Raw genomic sequence first — 27,845 nt, 5'->3', positions numbered from 1 at the left:
CAGATCTTAAATATCAGCTCTCAATTCCAGTCTCAGGTTGCTTATGTTATATGCCTTATGTCTAATTTCTTAAGTTTTAGATTTCAGGTATAGGGTGGTCTCTCTCTAGTCTCTAGTCTCAAGTCCCAAGTATTATGTCTGAATTATCATGTCTCAGAACTCAGGTTTCAGGCTCAGTTTTCAGATATCAGCTCTCAAATCTCAGGCCTGAAAATTTTTTTATGGAATTTTCATCCTTTTGGATGATTCATCCCTATCAAATTTCATGTCTCAGGTCTCATTTTTTGTATATAAGGTCTCGGTTCTCTGGTCCAAGGTCTGTATCATATCTCTAATCTTTTTCTCATCTCAACTCGTAGCTCAAGTTTCAGAGCCGATTCCCTTTCCTGCTTCAAATGTTGAAACGAATTTCGAAATTTGCATGTTTTTTACACGGATTTTGGAAATGTTCAGGGCGTTTTTATTTGTAACACGGCACGTACATTTCCTGTGTAAAAAACCTTAGAGTATCTGAATTATTTTAAAAAAATATGAAGAGGTTGGCGTCGTAGAATTCGGATTGTGTTGTGATTGTTCTGAATGATGATGATGATATTCATGATATTGATCATTGACTTTCAATGCGGATCATTGCAATGTTTTCATTTTTTGTTTGATGATGACGAGCAAAAAGAAAAATGTCAGCATATAGGAAACGTCAGAATAGGTAAAGAAAAAGGGTAGTCATTCAGACAGCTGATTGGTTGATTTCATTCATTCATCAAGGACTTTGTTTGCTGATTCGTCTGAATTTACTGTGCTTTTCTCACGAATCTCGCGTCAAATTGGAGGAAAAACTACTACTGTTTGTGTGCTTAAAGCTAGGGATAGTTTCGTTTAGGATTTTACGCAACCGGAAGTGCTAGTGGGGGGCTCGTAGTGAACATGTTCAACTTTGACGGTGACTTCCGTCGACGGCCTCAGCAAAATTTGGGTGGTGCGTCGTCGCAAAAATCGGACCGTCTGACCATCATCCGGAAGGCCCAACAGGAACGGCAGAAACGGGAGGATGCTCGCCGTCAGCAAAATGGTGCTGTGGTGATTCAAAGCTCGGTCAGGAGCTTTGTGCAGCGCCAGAACGTGAAACGTCGTGAACGGGAAAGATTCGACGAACATCGGAAGAAGCTGAACGGGACGATCGAAAGTTTGGAGGATTTGGACTTCCTGACCCGCCGGATTGTTTTCTTCTATCAAGGCTCAGGGCAGAGCAAGGACGGCGAAAGATTGGTTAGTGTTGCATGAAGTTTTGATTTTTGATTTAAAGATATTTATCAACAGGTCATTTTTGGCTAGCTCTTCAAAGGTCATTACTCTCAAATAAAAAAATCGATTTTTGTACTAAATTCTCTGCCAATGTATTCCGATAGTTTTCGATGGCACGGCGATTATACTTAAAATCTATTGATGAAATCTTTTTGAATTGCAGATTTTCCTTTGCCAATATGTAGTCAAAAATCCAAAAGTAATCTATGAAGCGGCTACGACACAGCCAATGTGGATCTATAGAATCAAAAAATTGCTGGGACTATGTTTGGAGCAGATGTTTGCTCCTGATCAGTCACCGGTGAGTATTCGGTATAAGTACGACTGCTGGCTGACTCATATCGTATTATGACTTGCAAACTCTAAGCTCACTGATAATGATGACTATTTTTTTAAAGGCCATTCCGATGAGAATGTTGGAAATATTTTCTTCCAATGCATACATTTCCCGGTACCTACCGCAGGACAATCCGCAGCTGGCGAGAGGTTTTTTGGAGAGCATCTTTTGTTTTCTGATACGGCAGCGGTACTTTCGGATCGTTCGGCAGCTCATCGAAGAAAAGATACCGGCACCGGACGAAGACACTGCAACAATACAGAATCCGATTGCCGATGCCCTGTTGCAGATGTTAATCCGTCCGCTCAAGTTGCTTCCAACGAACAACGCAACGTTCGACAAAAGCATCATGCAATCGTTTGTATTTCACATACTATCGCCGGAGTTTTCCAGACAAATCCGATACTACATTTTACCCGCATTGGCAAATTCGGATGAGTTTCCCTACACGGCCTTAATTCGATATCTGGCCGAGGAGTACCAGAGCCGTTTGGACTATCAGAACACAATTCTCATCGACATCGATGACGAGATGGACGGGAGTGTGTTCAGTGGCAATTTAGGCTCTGGTAGTTCTAGTAAGAAACCTCGAAAGAATTTTGAAAAAGAAATTCTAGATTTGACGAGTTTTCTGCTGTATTCAGTCATGCGATTAGGAGAAAATAAACTAGGTAAGTCAGTTTTATAATACGTTAATTCCTTCTCATTCATGCTTTCTAATTTTTCCGTTTCTTTATCTCAATCAGATAAAATCGATGACGAGCAGTTGTACAGCGAGTACGTCAAAGTTCTCTCATCCATGGTTAGCAACATAATGAAACTGCCGCGAGTGACCATCGAAACGTACCAGAACCGGCAAGACGATTCAAGCGATTCGGAGTCCGAATCGGATGACGTTCAAATGCTCAACAGTATGGAAAATCGAACGCTCACCGAAGCCATCGGCATGTTCAACGATAACGACCGGGTGTCGTTTATCGTGCAACATGTAGACAACATACTGGACAACCCCGCAGTGGTGCAGCACCTGTGCTTAATTTGCCACAATCTGATGACCTACAACCGGCTGGCGGTGTACGAGTACAAGCTGTTGTACATGTTGGCGTCGAAGCCGCAGTTCGTTCGGTCTCTGTGGTATACTTTGACCGCTCAGACTGCTAGCCAGGGCTTTTCGTCTCCCATTTCGTTGCTGTCCAAGGGATTGACAATATGTAAGTACTTAAAGCATTTTTGACTTAATGAAATACGTACTACTGAAGTGAAATCCATGGTAGAAACGAATAGAAATGTTAGAATCTATTCCTTAGGATTACAGTTTCCATTTGAATAGTCATTTCGATGGAAAGCGTCTTTGAATTTTTTTTTTTTTTGTTCGTTGTCATGCTTTAACCACTGACCATACTGACTGGACACTCGATTTCGTTTTCTGGATAATTTTTCCAGAAAAAAAAACAAAAAAAATCATTTTTCCAACAGTACGCAATGTCGATTCCAGAGTGCGCATCGATCGATTTGAAGAAATGCTATCCCAGTTAGGAAATGCCACCCAACTTTAAAAATAAAACACGCAATTTCTACGATAAAATCGGGCTAAACAGGACCATTTTTCCTACAGGGCATTTTTTGTCAAATTTTTCAGGTTCGCCACCTGCCGTCGGTATTGCGAACCTGCAAAAGCTGACAACAAAAAATTAGACAGAAAATGGTTGAATTTTTGTTCTAAGAGTCAAGTCAGTGTGGTCAGTGCTTTAACATTGTTAACATCGCTGATGAGGGACGTTGAAACACCTTTTTAAATCTTGCTTTACCGCTTAATTGTATCACAACAAACTAAAATTTACTTAAACCAAACTTTTGATTAATGAAACACGTGCACACCAAAAAATATACACTTTTAAGACTTGAATAGGATATTACTTTCTGGAGCCACTGTGAATTAATTTTTCCACTGAGTATCATTCCTATACAAGTAAGCATATTTTTTTTTCCGTGAAAAAAGGGAAATAACATATTATGCCTAATTTTGGAATATTTTGTCTCCAGATTTGATGATATGATAAAGTGATGGGTTGAAAATTCCAAATTCACACTTTAAAGCACAACCCCGGGGTTGAACCCCTTGGTGCAATGTTATGTTTTACTTTTTGGAAGGCCCAATATATGTGGATTTACAAAACATGGTTAAAATGTCTACACGGCAAAAATTATAAACTCAACCGCCAGTTTTTTGTACGCATCTCGGACAAAAAGTGCAGGGACTTAATGTTAATTTTATGCATTAAACTCAACATAAAGTTAAGCGTGTTTAACTCAACGTTAAGTTTAGTGCACTTTACGCAACAGAAAGTTTTTTTCTGTTTTCTCGCCGGTGCGTAGAATCCAACAATCGTAGAAAATAGAGAAATGTTCGAATTAAATGAAATTAAAAGTAGGAATTTCAATCTTATGTCTTTATTTACCAGTTTTTCATACATAAGTAGCTTCCAGACCAGAAGGAAGATTCTTATAATCCTAAATTAAATTAAACAATAATTTCCAACTCGGACTTCGAATGCTCGCAGCAGGAAGACAAAGTTTATCTGCTGTGTTATAAATGATGGCTTAGTACAAGCAACCTTCGGATGGTTCTCGGAGTCAGAGCTGCTGCGGAATGCTCTGTGCCTCTGTGGCACAAAGATGACCATCTCTGAGGGGAATCCTTCCGCTGCGATCCTTCGAGAGCAAGAAGTGATTGGCTGGCCTGGGCCAAGTTTCAATTTTCGCATCGACATTCGCTCCTTTCTTCCAGCTATCATGACTGGAATGAGGGCCGCTATTTTCTCAGTTGTTCAGCTGTCCGGAAAATAATGAAAACGAGTCAATAATTATTCAACCAACCAATCCGCATAATACTTACCAATATGTAGAGATCTGTCCCTACATTTGGTCGGGTCACTAGAATTCGCAACAGAAAAATATCCCTGTCCACTGTTGGCGCTAACAAAAGACAGTTGCTTCAATCCTTCTGCGGCGACTCAAACCCGTCCGGCAAATCTTAGAACGTCTCAACGGCCTTCGTCAGCTCCTGGTCATGGTTTTGAAGGAATTGTTTAACCGCGTCCTCACCCTGGTGCAGCTGCTGATTCAGCATCTCCCGGATGCTGGAATTAACCCAAATGTGCAGGCTTAGTCGCCTTCAGTTTCCACCGATGCCTCGGCCACCAGTCGAAGGGCACGCAACTAGGCAACATTGTCCTGCGGGTAAGATTTAACTTTAATAGTCCCTTAAATCATCAATTACTATACTACTCACTTGATGTTTTCCTCAGGAGAAAAGGTGTTCCAAAACCGATCATGCGAGTTGAAGAAAATTCTCTTCCGGGCTGTAGAATCCACCAGGGGAAGGGAGAACTGCGTTGTCTTCTGAATAAATGCACACTCGCGACTTCTCAATAGAAACTATTTATTTCCGCTGCTTAACACACAACTCACAAGGGTTCCGATCTACATAAGATTTCGTCACTAACTGCCGCTCAAGAGCCGAGTCCCCAGGTTGCCCATCGATTGGTTGCATTTGATTTTCTCTCGGATGTTCTCTCTCTCTAGGCATTATGTGGTAGAGGATTTTGGGGCTAATGTGATACCTACGTGAATCATAACTCTACACGGGCGAGCCAGGGATAACAGAGTCGACTATGGCTGACTTGCTGGATCTCGCTTAAAGAGAAAATCCACGTTCTAACGCCAATTTGACCTGCCGGAATGCACACACGGATTAAATTTCCAAATCGGTGCAAATCGCAACTTCAACGCGTCTAAAGATCTAAAACAAAATGGCAACTGCAAAAGTACTCACTTGAAAGTTTAATGGAAAAAACTTTTGAGTTGCATACAAAATAAGAAACGAAAACTATGCAAACAAAAGAAAATCCCAATAAACTCTCGGGTGCGTAGAAATAACTTACTCGGTAAGTTTTTGACAGTTTGCGTGTAAAAATGAAAAAAAAATGCTAATGACGTGATTTCATTTGTATATAGTTTACTGCAATATTCTTGTTTTCTTCTATATAGGTGAGCGAAAAAAGGATACTACTACATGGACAATGCTTACTTACTTACTTAATGATCGCGTGCCGATCCTCCGGTGCATAGGGCCGTGGTAAAAGACCTCCACTGTTGACGATCTGGAGCCAGCGTCTTCACTTGGTTCCAGTCGAGATTCTCGTCGACAGTTCGGATTTCAACGGCTAGGCTTCGCCGCCACGAGTTTCTGGGTCTGCCTCTTCTTCGATGACCTTCTGGATTCCAATCTAGTGCCTCTCTGCAAATCTCGTTTTCATCTCTTCGCAGCGTGTGCCCAATCCATCTCCACTTACGTTCCCGAATCTCGATTTCTAGCGCCTTTTGATGACACCGGCGATGTAGTTCCTCATTCGAGATCCAGTTGCCAGGCCACCAAGCGCGGATGATATTCCGCAGGCAGCGGTTTACAAATACTTGCAGTTTTCGCGTCGTTACCGCATATGTGCACCAAGTTTCGCACTCGTACAGCAATACGGATTTGAGCCAAAGCTCCAGGTCGGTCATTTCTTTCGGATTCCGTAACAATTTTAAAATCGGGAGCAGTAGGTTGTTAGCCTAAAGTCCCTATCCCGCGATGGGGCTGCCATCTTGGACTTAGCTGGCGGGAGCCGCATTTCATAAATTCAGCCGCTTGCTGCAAGACAGACGCTGTTTGAGCCGCCCCTGACCTGGAGAACAGACGCTCGTTTGTTGTTGCACGCCGCCCCTGACCTGGGGAACAGACGCGTGCGGCCACCTTCTCAGTCTGCATGCGACCAAAGCATCCACCGGGGTTGAGTACCCGATCTCCACTTAGGTTACTCGCACCCCAGCCGGCACCGCGGGGGGGAGGGGGGGGTAGAGATAGGAGTTGTGAATAAGAGGTGATATGACCACTATGGGGTCTCGTGTTGCACATTATCCACCGTTTACCAGCCAATGGACAATGCCTTCAGCAAAAATAGTTAATCATAGAAAGTTTCCAAAAGTAGATTTTTCTCCAGCCCAGGTCGTAAATTTGTGTGTTTAATTTCGTAGGTCCGTTATTTTGGCCTTGGGTTTTTAAGTTCTAATCAGTTAATGTTTACATGAGGAAATCTTAACCTTCATGCTTTGAATGAATGAAATTATCCTTGAATACTACTTCTAAGGCTAGAAAAAATCTTCTCTAATATTCAAACGAATATTGCTCTCTGGAGCCACTGGTTCCACTATACCGTAGTAATAATTGAAAACACATTCACCAGTAGTTCGGAATTTCAAATAAAGAGCAACATAGGTATTTCACCTACATTTTTTTATATTCTATGCGAAAGTTTAACAATACATGGCTTTTCTTCAGGGCAAAGAAAGTCAGTTTTGTTCATTTGTTTATTTAATCAACAGACCAAGTTATTTAAAGTCATCATTTGGACCTATAACCAAAATTTACATCAAACTAAACTTATAACTTTTCTTCGGAAAACATCCTTCGAAACGTCGAAGTCGAAGAGATCATAAAAGCGGTTGAACGTTTTCATAACACCGATGAAAGCACTATTGGCTCCGTAGTTGTTCAATCGAATGGGAGCATACAGTTGAAGGTCCTGGTTTTCAGTCCATGGGGTTTCACACAAAAGGGAAAAGCTTCTAGTAGCGTAGGACAATCGATTCGCGATGTCAGTAGATCGGCGATAAATGGCGCTCGTGCTGCATTTCCTCAGACTTGAAGAGTATCCATGTCTATGAGATGACATCGATGTTCGTAGCTTGGCAGGTCTAGGTGTCATAAGGAATAACGCAAAAAGCGCCGCTGGATAGCCTTGAGCTGAAGTTTTGAACTCCAGCTTTTGGTCGGGTATTAGGCCCAGATCTTTGATGTGGTCTACCCGCGCATGAACTCATCTCCTAAATAGGTAGTACTCCGCGCAAAAAGGCTGCCGTCTTCGTGAGAAAATGATGACTGATGCACATTTACTGCGATTCAAAGGCAGGCAGTTGATGTCACACCAGTAAGCGAATAGATTGAACTGGTTTTGCAGGAAATCAATGTCGTCCTGACCGTTTATGGTGTGGAACAGTTTAAGATCATCAGGCTAACAAAATTTCGGGCCATCGAGGAGTGAGAGCACATCGTTGAAATCGATCAAGAAGATAATCGGTCCTAGGTGACTACCTCGCGGCACACTGGAGGAGGCAGAGAACTGACTGCAGAGAGTGTGAGAGAGAGAGAGAGAGAGAGAGAGAGAGAGAGAGAGTCAGTTCTCTGCAAACTGTCAATTTAGGTCCAGTTAAGTAACTGCGGACCCAGCAAACATTTTTGTAGGTAAGGTACACCGGGGTAATTGTGGACGGTTTTCAGTGTAGTTCAACTTTAAAAAATCATTAAAAAATCAGCAGTGGAGCAATTTTCATAAAATTACATTCAATGTGATGCAGAACATGTTGTTTACAAACGCTGAAGAGATGAGCTCGATAGAAGCAAAGCGAGAAAAATTATCACGTAAATTGTAATGGACTGCTGGCGTCTTCACTTACCCCGCTTTATGGGGTAAGTGTGGACGGTAGATTTTCCCTTTGATTTCTCAGGAAATTTTCAAAAAATTTGTGTTTTCTTCGATGAATACGTTATTTTATTGCTCGAACCATCCAAAATTTCGAAAAAAATTCATGATACTATAAGTAAGGCATCTTTCAATAATTATTGTGTGTAATTTATGTTGAAACACACGAAATCCGATTTTATCAAAAACACAGAACAAACAAGTACATTACCCAACTTTTCATGATCCGAATGCTAAATATAGCTAAATAATAAAATTCATGAAGGATGAAGGACAAAAAATTGTAAAAATGTGTAAACACCAAGTCTTTTTTAAAGCCGTCCACACTTACCCCAGGCAGGGGTTGGAGACAAAGTTTTAGTTTTTTGTCAATAAACTATTTTTTCTTCATTTTTAACCGCCGTTTCTTTTCCTAACTGGTTGTTTGGAATGTAAGTATCACGGGAGTGTTATGAGACTCGTGACTTTGTGATTTGTAGAAAGAAACACCCTCTTTTAAGCAGTAGAATAGCTAAAAGCTAAAGAATATATTTTAATTGGAGTATTATAATAATAGGAAATGGAACTCACAATTTGGTGTTCTGAGCAATCCTACGGGAATAACAATTTTCGGGAAATAAACCTCGTTTATAGGAATCGACTATACCACGTTTTAAAACCTTTTCCTACTTATGTTTTGGTTCCGTTCTCGTTCTCTCCTATGTTCGCACCGGGTTGCCAGTCGCCAGACGCAGTGACGTTTAGAGTCGCAGGGCTGAACGGTATACTTGCTGTGGATGTAACATTCCCCGCCGCGTAAAACAAGGTTTCAGCTTCGCCAACTTCTGCCTTACTGTCTTTAACCACATCCAAAACAGCTAAATTTCCGATACCACGACGAATAGTGCCAGTACCAGTTCGAACAAGAGCTTGTCTGACAACACCATCTCTCCCCGGAAAGAGCTCCACAACTTGTCCTCGGGTCCAGCTGTTGCGCCTTTTTTCGTCAACTACAAATACTAAATCACCTAGCTCCAACGGCTTAGTATCTTTAAACCATTTTGTGCGTCTTGCGATCGTCGGAAGATACTCCTTCAACCAGCGTTTCCAAAACCCATCAAGAATAAGCTGGGCCAAGTTCCAGCTGCTTCGAAGACTCTCTATAGCATTGATGGGCTCTTGAGGGGGTTGTTTGATTCCGTTTGAGCTACCTAACAGGAAATGGTTGGGCGTTAAGGCTTCTTGGTTCGTGGTTTCAAGTGGAATATATGTCAGCGGTCTACTGTTGATCATGCTTTCTGCTTCCAGGATGATGGTCTCGAAGGTCTCGTCGTCAGGAACTCTCGGTACATCGTGGAAACAGTCCAATGCCGTTTTTACGGAGCGAACGAGGCGTTCCCATACGCCTCCGGTGTGGGGTGCAGCAGGCGGATTAAAATACCACTTTGTGTTAGTATTTGTAAAGGTCTCTGCGCATTGTAGATTGATTTGCTGCAGTTGAGCTTGAAGGTCGTTTGCTGCCCCACGGAAGTTTGTTCCGTTGTCGGAAAAGATTTCAAGAGGGGACCCACGACGAGCGATGAATCTTCGTATACACATTTTGCAAGACATTGTTGACAGGCTATGGACAATTTCCATGTGTATTGCACGAGTGCTAAAGCACGTAAAAAGTGCTACCCAGCGTTTTGCGTGTGAACGCCCAACCTTCATCATGAGTGGTCCAAAATAGTCAAGACCGACATAAGTGAAGGGTCGTTGGAAGGCTACCAGTCGCGATTTTGGGAGCGGTGCCATCTTCGGTTGAATGGGAGTCTTGAAGTACACTTTGCACCACTGGCACCGGGCGGTGACAGATCGGATGAGCCTTCGCAGTCCCGACACATAGAAGCGCTGTCGGAGTTCATTGAAGACAGTCTCGGCGTTGCGGTGCAGGAAACGACGATGATAAAAATCTACAATAAGAAAGGTTATTGGATGGGTCTTAGCTAAGATAGTGGGATACTTAGCTTCGATCGGCAGGTTGGGAGCGGTGCCGATACGACCGTCCATATTAACCACTCCTTCTTCATTGATAAACGCTGATAATTTATATAGCGGACTGGTGATCGGCACCACTCCCGCAGGCTTTTTATTTTTGCTTTTCTCGAGTATGGCGATCTCTTCGGGAAATGATTCTCGCTGTGCGAGGCGAAACAATGCAATTTCTGCCTTCTTTAGGTGTTCTTGTTCCAGATATTCCAAAGAATGCGGACCAAACACTATGGGTGTTTTCCTAGGCGTTCCGAAGCGAAATAAGTACGCGACAGTTCTCAGTAGACGTTCCCATTTCGAGAAGCGTGTTAGGTCGACCAACAATTCCGGCTTTATCTGATGGTGCAGACAAGTTGAGCGAATTTCTTCGTTTTTGTTCGCAGGTCTCCATTTTTGTTCGGGCCATGCTTCTTGTTGGTCCCATAAAAAATCCGGCCCAAGGAACCACCGGCTGTCCGAGTTAAAGCATGGGCCGCGTCCCCATTTCGTCGCTTCGTCGGCTACATTGTCCTTGGTAGGGACCCACTTCCATTCGCTGATGTCTGTGTGTGTCAGTATTTCACCAATCCGGCAAGCAACGTAAGTATTATACTTGCGGGCATCGGAGTGAATCCAGTGAAGTACCGTGGAAGAATCCGTCCAAAAGAATCGCCGTGAGATAGATATCTTCGCTTTTGCTCCCACCAGGACACAACGAGGGGTGCCTCGATCGAAGTAACGGAAATACACTGCACTAGCGTATGCCTCCTCGCTAGCGTCAACGAATGTATGAAGCTGAATCGGTTGGCAGTCTTCGGGAGCTGATTCTTTGAAGTAGGCTCGAGGGATTCGAACGTCACCTAGGTGGCAAAACATATTAGTCCATCGTTTCCAATCGGTGAAGATGGGATCGTCAATCTGTTCATCCCACGTGCATCCAGACTTCCAAAGATTTTGGATGATGATCTTGCCGTGAATGACGAATGCCGCCAGCATACCCAGAGGGTCATAGAGACTCATAACCGTGCGTAGTATTTGTCTTTTCGTTGGACGGATCGTGCCGTCAAGAATTCCAGTATTTAAACTTGGGAGATTCATCGTAAAGGTGAACAGATCGCTTCGTGATAACCACTGAATACCCAGAATTGACTGTGATTCTGTTAGGGTAGATATGTTCAAATCTCTTGCTTCGGGGACGTTTCCGCTGCCAATTTGTTCCAGAACGTAATTAGAATTCGACAAAAAATTGCGAATTTCAAAACCTCCTTGCTGATGCACAAACTTCACTTCTCGGACGAGCTGTATAACCTCTTCTGCGTTGTCTTTACTATCCAGGAAATCGTCAACGTAATGGCCATACACTATAGCTTCGACGGCAGCTGGAAATTGTTGTTCATGTTCGTAGGCATTCAGATTCTTTACGAACTGAGCAGAACAAGGCGAGCAAGCAGAACCAAAAGTAGCTACATCCATAGTGTAGATGGTGGGTTTCTCAGATGGGTTGTTTCTCCAAAGGAACCGTTGTGCTGATCTATCTTCTTCTCTAATTTTAATCTGGTGAAACATCTCTTTCAGATCACCACAAATTGCTACACGACGAGATCGAAATCGATAGAGGATTGCAGGCAACGAAGCGAGGAGGTCAGGCCCCTTTAACATCATCGAGTTGAAGGAAACATTACGAACCTGAGCAGATGCATCCCAAATCAATCTCAGCTTTTCCGGGTTTTTGGGGTTTGTAGCAATACCAAGTGGCAAGTACCAGACTTTTCCCGGATCAGCAGAGGCGATTTCTTCGGTTGTTGTTTTGTGCGCATATCCCTTTAATATATAATCGGCTATGTGATTTCTGATCCGATCGACAAGCTTCGGGTCTTTATAGATTTTTCTTTCCAAGCAACGTAAACGTGCTTCAGCCATAGGGTAGCTATCTGGCAAGCTAATTTCGTCAGTTTTCCAGAGCAAGCCCGTCTCAAACCCTGTAGATATTCGACGAGTAGTGGATTCCAGTATTGAGCGTGCTCGCTGTTGCTCTTGAGACTCTAGCGTTGTGCTTGCTACGACTCCCAGGTTATCAACCATAATGAACTCTTTAACCATATCAAACATTGCGTGATCTTTACTATTCACATCACCGTGATGAACATGATGATAATTGCTGTTATGTCCTGCTAGATTACCGCCGTATACGCACCATCCGAGCCTTGTTTTAGTAGCAGTTGGATGGTCTCGAGCTCCCTCCCGAACTTTCAAAGGAGTTCCCAGGTAAACATTTTCGAGGCCGATTAGAATTTGTGGACGAGCGGAGACGTAATCCTCAACAGGCAGACCCTTTAGATGATGAAATTCTTTGGAAAGTTGTTTAAAGTCGATTGATTGGACTGGGAGATCAAGATCTTCTACTGTTAGTGCATTTCTCAAAACGTATTTTCTCGGTTTTCCTCTTGCGGATATATCGACATCTAAAGTCCGTGAATTTTCTTCGATTCGAGTTATACTTCCCGTCCATTTAAGGTGCAATGGGTCTGAAATTCCTTCTAAGTTGAGGCTATCAACAAGACTTGCTTCTATCATGGTCACAGCAGATGCTTCATCTAGTAGCGCGAATGTGTCGACTGACTTCAATCCGTTGTAGATGGTTACTGGGACTATGCGGTAGATTATTGAGTACCCTGCTTTGTGATAGTTCTGGGGACTTGGATTGGTTGAGGAATTGTGGAGCAATGGGTGATGGCGAACACGACAGCCTTCGTGACCACACTCTTTAGGGCGTCGACATGGCCAAGGATTATGACTTTTCAGGCAGCATCTACATAGGTTGTACTGTCGCACGGTGTTCAGACGTTCCTCTACAGACATTTCATCAAACTTACCGCAATGCTCCGTATCGTGACCAGATTTTTCGCAGACGGGGCATACCTTCTCCCTGCGTTGGTTATTGTTTCTGTTATCGTTGTCACTATGATGGAAACTCGATTTCGATTTTATTACAGCTCCTCGGGTTCTGTTGTCTTCCCATTTCGTTGGCTTTGAAACGCCCAGTGGGGCGTACATTACACCACTAGCCTTTCGCACCATTTCTGACATAAAATCTCCAAAATCGTCCAAATTTGTTTCACCCGCTGCATCTTTATAATCAGTCCACTTCATTTTAGTGTCCGACGGGAGTTTCTCAACTAATTCCTGGAGGAGTGTAGGATTCGTAAGATGTGCCTCAAGTTTTGCAACCTTGATGTGGTCACAGTAATTTTGAATCGCAAGACCATACGCGATCAGCGTGTCTAGTCTGCCTTCCTTCGGGGCTGGTGTATTTCGAATTTTCGACATGAGGGTCGTAATCAATACTTCCGGACGACCAAAGAACATCCGCAGAATCTCTATGACTCGGGGAACCAGTTCAGGCACTTGGAGCTTGCCGCGAACAGCTTCCAGGGCGTCTCCCTTTAAACAATGTTGTAGACCATAGGTCGGCAACCTGCGGCTCGCGAGCCGCATGCGGCTCTTTTGATATAAAGTTGCGGCTCTTTAGTTAACTGCGCTAATATAAAATATATTTTTGAATAAAATATTTATAAGATCGTGCTGAAGTGATAATTAAGTCTTATGGCACACGGATTTTCATAGGTTCAGAAAAGAATTTTAAAATTGCATCCGCTTTTGGAACAAGTGGAATCTTAAAACAAAACAAATACTCAGGACGGTTTCTAATATTCTTTTTCCAAATACTGAAAATAAACCTTTTTAATTCTGAAAATGCAAATGCATTGTGAAGTTCATGGCTCATATTTTGTATGAACCAGGATTTCCAAACTTTATCTTCTATCAAAAGTTTCTAATAATTATTCAAATTTCAAATAAAAAATCTTAAACTCGATACAGAAAACAAAATATAAAAACAGAAATACAATTATGATTTTGACAGTTTGGTACAAAAATTGCTGGAATGAATTGATTCTCATAATAATTAATATAAAGAACTAAGTTTCAATCAACAAGTGAGAAAATTTTGAATAACTGTTGAAGAATTTTTAACCTGGGATTAGTTGACTTGACTTGAATTAGAACTGATGCTAAAGTTCTAAATCAAGTTAGTTACTTGAATAACCTTACTCAATCATCAACATTTTATTTAGAACCAAAAATTGAGTGTTGAGTAAAAAACCTCGCTTGCTTTTCTTGGACCCTCATGGGAGAGGGATTAACTTCCAAAACGCCCCCCGTTCTTACGGCATTCCAATTTACCGCTTCATCCGGGGCTTGCTCAGATTTTTAAAGAAACAATTTGATGATGTCAGGCCCGGTCTGGTTGCCGTATATCGAGGAAAAAGGCCCGGTTTTTCCAGGATTATTCACATTTTTTTTTATGAAATTCCAAATTTTCCACTAATTTTACAAAATAAATTTCCATGCATTTTTTGAAATTGTTAAATAAGATTTGAACGCCTCTGATGTGCCTTGGTGAAGAAAATCATTTTTCGTGTGTTTATTTTTCAGCTTTTTTCTTGTCTTTTTCGAAAAATACGTTGATTTTGGCTGGATTTGCCCGCCCAGACAACCAGAAGTCGTATATTATTTTACAGATTATTATGAATGTTATTTAAACTCATTTTCGTATATCTGCACCTACAATGTGCTGCCAATGCATATTCTTTATCGTATTTAAATACATTGCATGATTTTATTACGACAAAAAAAATCCAAATCAAGAATATGTGTGCAAATGTACCTATATGACCTCCAAAATGATACGTATATACTGGTTTTGCTGCATTATATACGATATGTTTATACGTATATTTGCACGTATATTTGTGTTGCGAATTTGATTTACCCACCAAATGGTTGTCTGGGTGGATATTAACCGGTTTTGAGTTTTAAATTTAGAAACCCAATGCCCGGATTAGCCCGGCCTTGATACTTACAGAAAAGTCCTGGAAAGCCTGTTCAATAAATAACGGATTTAAAAAAGTGAATAGATATCTACATGAAATTGAAATACAAAATTCCAAAATTAGGAATTGAGAATAACAAATTAAAGTTTGACAGCTTTTTAAACTCGAATCATCATTAAGAATAAAAAGTAATTACAATTCTGAAAAACTATTTGAAAATTTCACCACAGGTTAAATATTTGTTTCCAATAACTAAATTGACATTTTCGCCCTGAAGCAGTTTTTTTTTAAAATAATGTAATAGTACGTATTGAAAAAAAAATGTAAACCTTTGAGCCTTTGAAAATAAATATTTAAAATTTTAAGTGTGATGCGTGCAGCCAATATGTACAAAAAGCACACAAATTTTGAACAAATTTGCAGTAACGACCTTTTTTTTCATTTGGGATTGAGAGTTAATCATCGTTAATCATTTTTATTATTTTTTTATAAACTTTAAAAATATTGATAAAAACTGATTTTTGCCAATTCAAATGAACTGTTTCTTTATGATTTTTCACGGTTTTCACATGAAAACTACATAATTTCATTTTTAGAGATTTATACTGGTCAAACAACATTTTACTCCAACATACTAAGCTTTGACAAGCGTTGATGAAGAATATACAATGTATCAAAGTGTATTTTTCATCGAATTTGACGCACAATACTAAGTAATCACATGTGACCTGAAATGAGATTTTTGAATTTTCCAGATGCATAAAATTCTGAAGACTCGTTCGCTTGATGTCATGAATTTTTAAAATTCTACAAGTTGTCAGGAGCATAATTTTTGAAGATTAAAATTTTCGACTAAATAAGTTATAGTTGATTTTTAACTCATACTTCTAGATTTTGGAAAGTATCTACTAAATCTGGAGAGCGTCATCAAAAAGCTTTTCAATATAAAAAATATTTCTCTTTACTTCGTCATTTTAAAAGCTTGTCTTAGCCGAAGAAATTTTAAACATTCTGCTTTTGTAAATAAGTTCAAATCCTTCGCATTATCATCATGCAAAGTATTCATATAAGCTTTATATGCACTTTAAACTTTCTTGACTCGATTTTTGATGTACATTCAAACTATGTAAGAAGAGTTGACGATCCAGAAGAGAATCCATGTTCTTAAAGATAATCAGAAACAGAAAGAAAAAAATCCAAGAGTATGAAAAAAATCTCTAACGCATTTGAAGTTATTTTCTTAAAACTAATGTTCATTAATCATTCATTTATTTTGATTTTTTTGATTAAAAAAAAAACTTTAATGTGGCTCTTTCAAACTCCAAAATTTTTAAAATTTGAGGTTTTTGGCTCTTCCGACTCAAAAGGTTGCCGACCACTGTTGTAGACGAATTAGGTTTTCGGCATTAGAAAACCCACACTCCTTTGTATGGTTCTCGAAACTGCTTATAAATACTGGCCAATCCTCAGGGTTACCCGTGAAGGTTGGCAGATCTCTATGCAAAACCTGCCGTGCTGCTATTTGCCGTTAGTGAGGGTTCTGGTGCTCACTGTATTAACAGTTTCTTTGATTGGTTGACACTGTTTATCCTCGGTGGAAGGAACTAACACCGGATTTATGGTACTTTCATTCGGGAATCCTCGTCGATCATCAAGCTGAGCTTGGTTCATATTCCTGGCTATTGGTGTACTATTGTCTCGGGGTAGTAGCAATGGGTTGTGCACTGGATCATTTGGGAAGAATGTTCCCTTAGGTCCAGCTGCAGTAAGTTTTTCACCACCGTATGGGTTCGTCAGTGGCTTTTTCGTTCCCACTGGATTATGCAGTTCCGGTAGTCGCTCAACCCATTCGCTAGTTCTAGATTTTCGAGTGCTGCTGGCTACACTTTTACGGCTACTCGTTTCGTCTATTTGGGCATGGAGGATTTTATACTTCTCCGCCAAATACATCTCTTCCAACTTTTTTAGAGCTTCCTGCTGACGTCGGTCAATTTCTAGCTGCGTTCGTTCCAGTGCCTGTTCCTCCTCACGACGCTTTCGATCTTCTTCGACCCGCTTACGCTCCAGCTCAGCCTCCTGCTTTTGATGAGCAAGCTCTTCATTAATTCGCTTCAACTCCAGCTGCTTCAGATCTTCCAGTCGCTGCAGTTCAAGAGCAGCCTTGGCTGCTGAGGTGCTTGCTCGAGAAACACGAGATTGGACGTCATCCTCCTTCTGAAGGATGGTTGTTGTTGCTTCAGCTGTTGCATCGATGTCACATATGGGACACAGCCACTCACGATTAGCAACGGAATCTCCGACTTGAACGCAGTTAAAGTGGTACCATCGTTGGCACTTGTCACAGGCGACCATCCGATCGCTATCTGGTTTGTTACACAGACTGCAGCTGCTCTTCGTTTTCCGAGGCATCTTCCTTAAATTCTTCAAATCCGGATACGAATTGCAAACAAATTCTTTTAGTATATCACGGGAGTGTTATGAGACTCGTGACTTTGTGATTTGTAGAAAGAAACACCCTCTTTTAAGCAGTAGAATAGCTAAAAGCTAAAGAATATATTTTAATTGGAGTATTATAATAATAGGAAATGGAACTCACAATTTGGTGTTCTGAGCAATCCTACGGGAATAACAATTTTCGGGAAATAAACCTCGTTTTTAGGAATCGACTATACCACGTTTTAAAACCTTTTCCTACTTATGTTTTGGTTCCGTTCTCGTTCTCTCCTATGTTCGCACCGGGTTGCCAGTCGCCAGACGCAGTGACGTTTAGAGTCGCAGGGCTGAACGGTATACTTGCTGTGGATGTAACATAAGGATTGTTTCAATGTAGAGTTTTTCATCGAGAGCCAGCTAGTTTACGAGAAATTTGCAATTGAAAAAGATGCACATCAACTCAGCATCGTAGTTGAAAATAGAAAATTCTAAAAAAGTCGCTGTAAACATCCGTGATTGTCTGAATTGTAACTTTTTCACAGTTATTGGATAGATTATAAGTAATTTGAACATTCTGCATTAAAAGTTTGAAAAAATAGTGCACAGTATTGTTTTAATAGCCATCGTCCACACTTACCCCGGTGTACCTTACATTTCTCTACAACTTTGTTATACGTCTCATATACATTATGGAATGATCGTATGAAACTCGAAAAAACAGCATTTACCTACCAAAGTGGAGGCAATATACATACATATTTTCAACTTCTGGCTAAAGCGATAAGATTATACGATTTGGACGATATAGGACACCATATTCATACATACTGAAAGAATGCAAGAGAGCACCAGTTTTTTTTTTCTCTCAACGCATGCGAACCGTTGCCAGCGACAATATTTGCTGCCTCTGTCATTGGGCAATTCTTGCAAATACACCATCTGATTTTTAGCAATCTTGTTGCACTGCTGGTAGCAGAGAGAACAACAAAGCTGTTCTTTTACTTGACCCACGCGGGAGAAAGCAAAGGAACGAAATCGTCTTCAAAATCTTCAAACATGGCGGACTTTTTATCATATCCGATATAAACCTTTTAAACCGACTTCGAGTAACGATTTTTACGACCTTTTACTCGCGTTAGATGGAATTACGATTCGCAGTAATGTTTTTAATGACTTGAGTTACCATTTTAATGCGATTTCATGTTTGCTGGGGAACCAATCTAGTAAAGGTCCAAGGAATGCTAAGCGTTCAAGCTTACCAATGGCAACAACGTGGTTCACCTTATCAAATGCTGCTGACAAATCGGTATAAATGACGTCGGTTTGAGACTTCAGGGTATACTCATTAGGAAACTAATTTCATTCAGCAATAGCTTTCCTCATAACGACTCGCCTGAACTCTACTTAAAACGACTCGAGAACCGATCTCTCCGCCCGTACAAACATCTCCTCTTGACAATTCGAGGCCTGATGATCTCTCCTCGATTCTCCTCTTGTTGATTAAAAGCCTGATCTCTTCCCGTAACGTAATTTCACCAAGATGCCAACACCGGTCATGGGGTAAGAAGGTGATTCAACGGCGGATGCAGAGGTATACCGAGGGTGAATACACACTCCTACCCACCAACGTAAAGGTCCGACGCCGATTGACCGACGCATAGGGCTGAGATAAAAGATCTCCACTGCTGGCGATCCGGAGCCGGCGTCACCACTCGCTGCCAGCCAAGGTTCTCGTCAAGCGGCTAGACTACGCCCCCACGAGCTTCTGGGCCTGCCCCTTCGATGCTCATCTGGATTTCAGTCAAGACCCTTTTTGCAAATCTCGTTTTCATCTCTTCTCAACGTGTGCCCAATCCATCTCTACTTACATACGTTCCCGAATTTCGATTTCTAGCGCCTTTTGATGACACTGGCGATAAAGTCCACGTTTAAGATGCAGTTGCTAGGCCATGCACGGATAATGTTCCGCAGGCAGCGATTCACAAAAACTTGCAGTTTTCGCGTCGTCACCGCATATGTGCACCAAGTTTCACACCCGTACAACAATACGGATTTGACGTTTGAGTTGAAGATTCGGATTTTAGTTCGTAGAGAGATCTGTCGTGAGTCGGGGAATAATCTCAGAGTGAAGTGACTCTTCTACGTCAGATAAGCCGGTAGAATTCCTAATAGAATATTAACGATTTTTGGTGAATAAATCAGCTATGTTGACAAAAAAGTCCAATAAGAAATTATGATAAAGTCTGTTTCACATAGAATCTGGTCGGATAAAATAGATCATTTCTCCGCAAAGAAATAACGTACAACAAAAGTAAAAATATCATTTTGTAGGGTTTTTATTGCACTTTAAGGAAAAAAAACATAAAAATCATTCGTCAGCTTTTCGGATGAATTTTCGAACTTTTTTTGTGATACCACCCATCATTTTCTGCATAGTACTGCTGATGATGATGAGGTATCCAACTTTTCCATTTGAGCGGGTTTTTTCATGGTTCTGCCACATTTCTTCAGTTAGCCCTTAACTATTGCTCAATATTTCTCGATGGGACGAGAATCCGGACAGTTTGGTGGATTGATACTTTTTTCAACAAAATCGATCTTGTTCTCCTTATACCACTTAACGACATCCCGGCTGTAGTGGCAGCTTGCCAGGTCCGGCCAGAACTTCACCGGACCTTTGTGGGACCGAATGAATGGAAAAACCCTCTTCTGGAGACATTTTTCTTTGTAAACATTTCCATTTATTTAATTGCCTCCTGATAGGTGTGGTCTCGATTCCAGCTTTTTGATGGTCGAATTCTCACTTGCCCTCCTCTCTTGCAACAATTCAGCTCCGGGGATTGATAAAATCAAATTTAACTTGTTGAAAAACCTTCCGGACGCCGCCAAATTTCGCTTGTTAAATTTATTTAATCAATTCTTGGAGAACAACATTGTTCCCCAAGAATGGAGACAAGTGAGAGTTATCGCTATCCAAAAGCCCGGAAAACCAGCCTCCGATGCGAATTCGTACCGTCCAATAGCGATGTTGTCTTGTATACGCAAGTTGATGGAGAAAATGATTTTGTTTCGTTTGGATAAATGGGTAGAAGCAAATGGTCTCCTTTCAGATACTCAATTTGGGTTTCGAAGGGGCAAAGGGACAAACGATTGTCTTGCTTTGCTGTCTTCAGAGATACAAATGGCGTACGCAAAACGTGAGCAAATGGCTTCAGTGTTTCTAGACATAAAGGGAGCTTTTGATGCAGTCTCAATAGAGGTGTTGTCAGACAAGTTGCACTCCCGGGGTCTGCCTCCACTATTGAACAACATCTTATACAGCTTGCTTTGTGAGAAACATCTGAACTTTGCTCACGGAGATATTGCAGTTAGAAGAACCTCTTACATGGGCCTCCCTCAGGGTTCATGTTTGAGTCCACTTTTGTACAATTTTTACGTAAGTGACATCGACAGTTGTCTCTCTGAAGGCTGCACTCTAAGACAACTTGCAGATGACGGCGTGGTGTCTGTCACAGGATCTACTGAGTCTCATCTGCACAGACCTTTACAAGATACTTTAGACAGATTGTCTTCCTGGGCTTTGGGGCTTGGGATTGAGTTTTCCCCCCAGAAAACGGAGATGGTTGTTTTTTCTAAGAAACATAGACCTGCTCAACCTAAGCTTCAACTCCTAGGCAGACCGATCACTCAATCGAGGTGCTTTAAGTATCTTGGGGTTTGGTTTGATTCCAAGTGTACCTGGAGAGCCCACATTGAGTATCTGAAAGGAAAATGCCAACAAAGAATCAATTTTCTCCGATCAATCACTGGCACCTGGTGGGGAGCCCATCCAGAAGATCTTATAAAATTATACCGAACAACTATTCTCTCAGTGATGGAGTATGGAAGTTTCTGTTTCCAATCGGCTGCCAAAACACACCTCATTAAACTCGAACGTATTCAATATCGTTGCCTCCGCATCGCTTTGGGCTGTATGCCTTCAACGCATAATATGAGTCTTGAAGTTTTGGCAGGAATACTCCCACTGAGGGACCGATTCAGTCTACTATCTCTCCGGTTCCTCATCAGGTGTGAGGTCATGAACCCATTGGTGATTGTGAATTTTGAAAGGTTACTTGAGCAAAATCTTCAAACCAGGTTTATGTCTATATACCATGTCTTCATGTCGATGCAGGTGAATCCTTCTACGTACTCTCCAACTCGTGTTTGTAACCCAGACTACGACCATTCTTCTGTCCAGTTTGATTTGTCTATGCAGCAGGAAATTCGAGGAATCCCGGACCAACATCGCTCACTTTTGGTACCAAGAATTTTCGAAGCTAAATTTAGACACGTCGATGCTGAAAAAATGTACTTTACCGACGGGTCTCTAATAGAAGAATCAACGGGATTTGGAGTGTTCAACGAAATAAATAGCGCCTCCTATAATCTCCAATCACCATGCTCTGTATATATAGCGGAGTTAGCAGCTATTCACTGGACTTTGGACAGCGTTGCGTCACGACCTGCTGGACTTTACTATATCGTAACGGATAGTCTCAGCTCTATTGAAGCAATGCGCTCAATAAGACCGGGAAAGCACTCGCCGTACTTCCTCGAGAAGATACGGAATATTTTGAGTGCTTTAACAAGACGTCGCTTTTCAATCACCTTTGTTTGGGTTCCCTCCCATTGCTCAATAGTGGGTAATGAGAAGGCAGACTCTCTGGCAAAGGTGGGGGCGATGGAAGGCGACACGTACCAGCGTGAAATCGTCTTCAACGAATTTTACTTTTTCGTTCGAAGAAACTCCATTACCAACTGGCAGCGCAGATGGGACGAGGATGAGTTGGGTCGGTGGCTCCACTCGATTATCCCAAAGGTTAGCCTTAAAACCTGGTTTAATAGGTTGGACCTGAGTCGGGATTTTATTCGTATATTTTCCCGTCTCATGTCCAATCATTATTCCTTAGACGCGGTACTCTATCGTTTTGATCTTGCTGGCAGCAACTTATGTGGTTGTGGCCAAGGTTTCCACGACATCGAGCATATTGTTTGGTCGTGTGAGGTCCATCTTGTCGCCAGAACGAATTTAGTAGACTCCCTTCGGGCCCGAGGTAAACCACCCAACGTTCCAGTGAGAGATGTACTAGCTGTGTTAGATTTGGACTACATGTTCGAAATTTACCTTTTCCTTAAAGCTATTGATCTTCGTCTATAATTCTTCTCAATTTCATGTTTCCCTTTCTATCCTCCTTTTTCATTAAAATTACAAAATCAAAGTGTTAAGTTAAGCAGAACATTGTAAAGACAAAAAAGACTTTGGCTCCTTAATGCCTAAAGGTATGAGCCGTTTCAAATAAAGATATTTAAAAAAAAAAAAAATTCCATTTATTGTGTCCCCAGTGATGAAAATCTTAGTCTTCTTCCCACAACTACAGATCCCTTGCCAAATCATCAACTTACGAGCAAATTTATCTGCGAAAACAAACTTGAATCTACCCGCAACATTCCCTTTACGCTTCGCAAGGTCAAATTTGTTACCGGGTATTTGTGCAAAATCCATTTTGACGTAAGTTTCGTCGTCCATCAAAATGCATCCGTTGTACTTGGTCAACACTTTCTCGTAAAACTTCCTTGCCCTGGTGTTGGCAACCAGGTTTTGTTTCAGCATCCTGTTGGGGTGTTTGTTTGCATGATACGACCGCAAGCCTTCTCGCAAACAAATTCGTCGAGCTGTACTGTGATTCGTCTAGAACTTTTCCGCCGAATCACGCAAGGAGATTCAGGATTATTGTGAACTGATCGAATTACCTTTGCTCGCAGCTTCCGGTCATATGTTCCACTTTTACGCCTGGTTTGTTTTGCTCGATCCACCGTAAAGATCTCCCGGTAACGTTGCAGCACCGAATTTACAGTCGATTTTGGATATTTCAGGAATTTCGCGATCTTTACCCCTGACCACGTCGGTTTATTACGTGAGTGTGCATAATTTTCTCTCGCCTTTCGCGTTCCATCGTCGATAACTTTTGACTGACTGCTTCAATCTTGATGAAATTTTCAACACTAAGTAAACAAACCATCCGGATCAAAACACTGTCAATAGATTCGCGATGTGATAACTAAGGGCGCTGCAGTAAATGAAAAGATGCGACCAGATTCTATGTGAAACAGACTTTAGATATCAATGAGTCTCTGTTCTTCTATAATTTCAGCCAAGTACGACTCGGACCGGATCGTTCCCATACTGGCTTCCTTTTGTGCCCTCTTCGGGCGCCTGATAGCTACGCTGCACGACGGGGAGTTTTGTCAGGAAAACGTCCTCCCAGGCACGGTTAGCAAGATCATGCCGTTCACGATAGCGGAAATCATACCACTGAGCACTACTCTGAAGGAGATATCGCTCGGCCTGGTAGAGTTGGCATTCCCGGAAACACGATCCTCTCTGAAGGATAGCTACCGGACGATGCTGACGTCGTTGAACAACGAATCAACATCGCACTATCGGCTGAAATGTGACCGTCAGAACGAGCAGTCCAAGAACGTGTGGCCCCATCTGATGAAGGTTTGCGTGTCGTTGTTGCGGCAGATCCACACCCGAGATCTGCGACGAGGCTTTTGTCCCGAAGGTCATTGGACTGCTCAAAATCTAAACCTTCCGCTGGACAAACCAACTGATTTACACCTTTCGCGAGGAAGACGGGGCCCGAGACCGTTCCAGCCGATTCGAGACTTCACTCGGGAGGATGCCGAGGATGGTCCACCGCTGTCGACCAAACAGATCCGATCGATCACCATCTTGCGGGAGATCCCCTTTGTGGTGGCATTCAACACTAGAGTTGGCGTTTTTCAGGGATTAGTTGCGGCCGACAAGCTACGAACCCAGGGGGATCTGCAGGGATTCCTGCAGGGACCCTCGATTCAGCTGACCGTCCGGAGATCGCATCTGTACGAGGATGCCTTCGACAAGCTTAGTCCGATCAATGGTAAGGCTGTTTCAAATAGGTGAGAAGTATTGAGTGATGCAATGTTTTTCTTACAGAACCCGATTTGAGGCCGAAGTTACGCATCGAAATGGTGAATTCAGTAGGAATGAGAGAAGCTGGCATCGATGGCGGTGGTGTATTCAGAGAATTTTTATCCGAGCTTATCAAGACTGCTTTTGATCCCCATCGAGGATTTTTTATGTAAGTTGGAATCTTTGTTTCGATCAGTTTTAGAAATAACGAAATTTCGGTTTTCAGGATCACAAAAGACAACATGCTCTATCCGAACCCGAGTGTAAGTAAAATCGTAGAGGACTATCAGCGGCACTATTATTTCATTGGCCGCATTCTCGGGAAGGCACTGTACGAAAATCTACTGGTAGAACTACCGCTGGCGGAGTTTTTCCTCTCAAAATTGGCCGGAAAGCATTCCGACGTAGATATTCATCAGCTGGCATCGTTGGATCCGGTGCTGCATAGGTAAGTTGACCTTAATTGATCATCTGACGGGCGGACAATTGATGTGGGATATTTTATTCGACAGGAATCTGATGTCTTTGAAGGCTTACGAAGGTGACGTTTCCGAATTAGGATTAGATTTCACGATAGTATGTGATGAGTTGGGCGAAACAAGGGTAAGTCGTTCTCAATTTCTTCCAAAAGAAACTCACAATAAAATGTAAACCAATTTCTTCCCTCAACAGATAGAGGAACTGAAGCCAAATGGTGCCAACATCACGGTCAACTCTTCTAACCGCCTCGAGTACATCCAACTGATGGCCGATTTCAAGCTGAACAAACAAATTCGGTGGCAATGTTTAGCCTTCCGACAGGGCTTGGCAAACGTCCTACCCATCGAGTGGCTGTACATGTTCAGCAACAAGGAGCTTCAAGTGCTAACGTCCGGAGCCGAAATTCCGGTCGACGTGAATGATCTCCGCATCAACACTCGCTACGGCGGTGATTTTACCCTGGAACACGAAACCATTCAGCTGTTCTGGAAGGTGGTCGAGGAGTTCGACGACATTCAGCGGCGCCAGTTGCTCAAGTTTGTGACCAGCTGTTCCAGACCCCCGCTTCTAGGCTTCAAAGACCTGGATCCTCCGTTTTGCATCCAAAATGCGGGCGATACGGATCGCCTTCCGTCGGCAAGCACCTGTATGAATCTGCTGAAATTGCCGGCCTTCCAGGAGGAAGGTTTGCTGCGGGAAAAGCTACTCTACGCAATCCAAAGCGGAGCTGGATTCGAGCTGAGCTAAAAGCCAGTGGCATCATCCCACTACTTTCAATCTGTGTTACTACCTACCTACATCCCTACAAACTCTGGTGTTGTGCTGGCTGGCCACGAGAGAGAGACTTGTGCAAAAGATTCGGTTTATCACTACGTCGTGTCTGCTTCCTTTCCACAAACTTGTAAGTAGAATATATCGATTTTATATGTATATGACTAGTAGTTTTTTCGAGTTCTCTGTCCTTTCCGTCTGGACATTTCCCGGCAGAAGTGATTTCGCATACTTATCAGTAACTGCAATGGTTAAGCAATTGTGCGTAAGTATGAAAAGTGTTATGCACTATTGATCTATTTCTCAGTAGCCAGATGTGTATACATATTTGAACCCTGCGAGACTAATTTTGATCATTGCTTTCTGGATGACAACGTGAAATATGTGTGTAGAGCAAATGGTGAGAATAAATAACACGTATACAGTATCGTTTGCCAAAATTATTCGAAAGAAATCATTTGAAGAACTTCATTAACGAAGGGAATGACAAAAAGTGGACTTAAGTGGCTACCTTGAGGGACATCGGAAGCAATGCCGAATGGCTGAGGTCTTCTGCTGATACAAATCGCCCCGAGGTGTTTGACATCATATGCATTAGGTCCGCCGTGCCCTCACGCATACTCGACATGGCTTGTAAAGCTCAGCCGGTCATCAATCATCACACCCAGGTACTTGATAGCAATAGCACACTTGGTCTCGATAACGCACGGGCCAACTGCAATCGTAAATGTTTGTGCGGACGTTAAATTGTAAAGACCGCATCCAGATTTCCCCACTCTCGAATTTTACCGTGAACAATGGCTGTACTTTCTCTGTGAATGGTCAGATTCAACCTCAGAAAGTCGCGGAAGACGATTTTCCAAAGTACTGGGACGAGTATCGACTCATGCGGAACCCCTGCTGAGACAACCATTGTTTATTGTTTATTGTTTATTGAAAATAATATCATCTGACATAGGTGTCTTAATGATCTACTTAATACTATTTGTACATAACATTATAGGCATTCTTAGTTTCGTAATTGTACGCTTAAATCAGATTCAATCCGACGTCTAAAAATTGAAATGGATACATTAAAGTCAAAGTGTGTAAAATGACGTAAAAAGCATGTTATTGCGGAACGTAGAGGGTCGTTGCTGCCATAGCGTGTACTTCTTGATTCCAGAGAGAGCCAATTTCGATTGCGAAGAGTTCGTTCTGGTGCATAGATGTTACATCGGAAAAGCAGCCATGCGCAATCGATTTCGTTCCGTAAAATCTTTGCCACGAATAGAGATTGGCCGATGGAATGACGATTCGATAGCGTCTGGAGACCAAGCAGGGCACAACGATGAGCATAAGGTGGCAGGTTTAAAGGATTCTCCCAGGGTAGCTCACGAAGAGCATAACGCACAAATCGTCGTTGAATTGCCTCAAAACGCGTAATCCAAGCAGCTTCGAAAGGCCACCATACCAGGTTCGCCGATTCCAGTATTGATCGAACCAGGCAGCAATACAGAGCTCGCAAGCAGATAGGATCGGTGAATTCTTTACTCAAACGTATGATGAATCCCAGCATGCGGTTTGCCTTTTCAAGTACCACAGAGTAATGACGTTTAAAAGTCATACGACTGTCCAATAAGACGTCAAGATCCTTTATTTCCTCCACACGATGCAACTGCTCACCCAGTATATTATAATTATACAAGAACGGATGTTTCCTGCGCCCAAATGTTATAATACAGCACTTCGAAACGCTCAAAACCAATAAATTACAGGCACACCAGCTCACTACTATGTCCAGGAAGCGTTGTAACGCGTAACAATCAGCTAGACTGTTTATAACTAAATATATTTTTAGATCATCTGCATACTGGAGAACGCCACATCCCATGAGTAGCAAATTTATATCATTACAGAACAGCGTAAACAATAATGGACCCAGATTGCTGCCTTGTGGTACGCCAGAGTTTGGAATGAAATCAAAAGATTCAGCAGAACCAATTTTAACAGCTAATCGGCGATTCGTTAGGTAGCTTTTTATCCACGCACACAGTCTTTCGGAAAATCCTAAGCGTTGC

The 27,845-nt window shown here is 42.1% G+C and overlaps 1 protein-coding gene across 1 annotated transcript; it reads left to right on the top strand.

Annotated features, from left to right (window-relative positions):
* Positions 1 to 721: 721 nt before the first annotated feature.
* LOC129749989 (ubiquitin-protein ligase E3C) lies at positions 722 to 26,212 on the top strand. Its single transcript, XM_055745170.1, has 9 exons — positions 722 to 1,266; positions 1,466 to 1,603; positions 1,701 to 2,310; positions 2,386 to 2,850; positions 23,732 to 24,502; positions 24,559 to 24,703; positions 24,761 to 24,982; positions 25,047 to 25,137; positions 25,207 to 26,212. The coding sequence occupies exons 1-9, from the start codon at positions 925 to 927 to the stop codon at positions 25,759 to 25,761; spliced, it is 3,339 nt and encodes a 1,112-aa protein (XP_055601145.1). The 5' UTR covers positions 722 to 924; the 3' UTR covers positions 25,762 to 26,212.
* Positions 26,213 to 27,845: the final 1,633 nt, after the last annotated feature.

Source organism: Uranotaenia lowii, chromosome 2 (genome assembly GCF_029784155.1).
Source record: "Uranotaenia lowii strain MFRU-FL chromosome 2, ASM2978415v1, whole genome shotgun sequence".
NCBI classification, from domain to species: domain Eukaryota; kingdom Metazoa; phylum Arthropoda; class Insecta; order Diptera; family Culicidae; genus Uranotaenia; species Uranotaenia lowii.
Note: the sequence above shows the minus strand (reverse complement) of the source record. Positions and strands in the feature narration are given on the sequence as shown.

Bases quoted from the DNA above. Each gene is read 5' to 3' on its own strand.
- LOC129749989 (XM_055745170.1), top strand. From the start codon at position 925: ATGTTCAACTTTGACGGTGACTTCCGTCGACGGCCTCAGCAAAATTTG. The intron at 1,267-1,465 runs GTTAGTGTTGCA...TTTGAATTGCAG, and splicing joins GCAAGGACGGCGAAAGATTG to ATTTTCCTTTGCCAATATGT. The intron at 24,704-24,760 runs GTAAGTTGGAAT...TTCGGTTTTCAG, and splicing joins CCCCATCGAGGATTTTTTAT to GATCACAAAAGACAACATGC.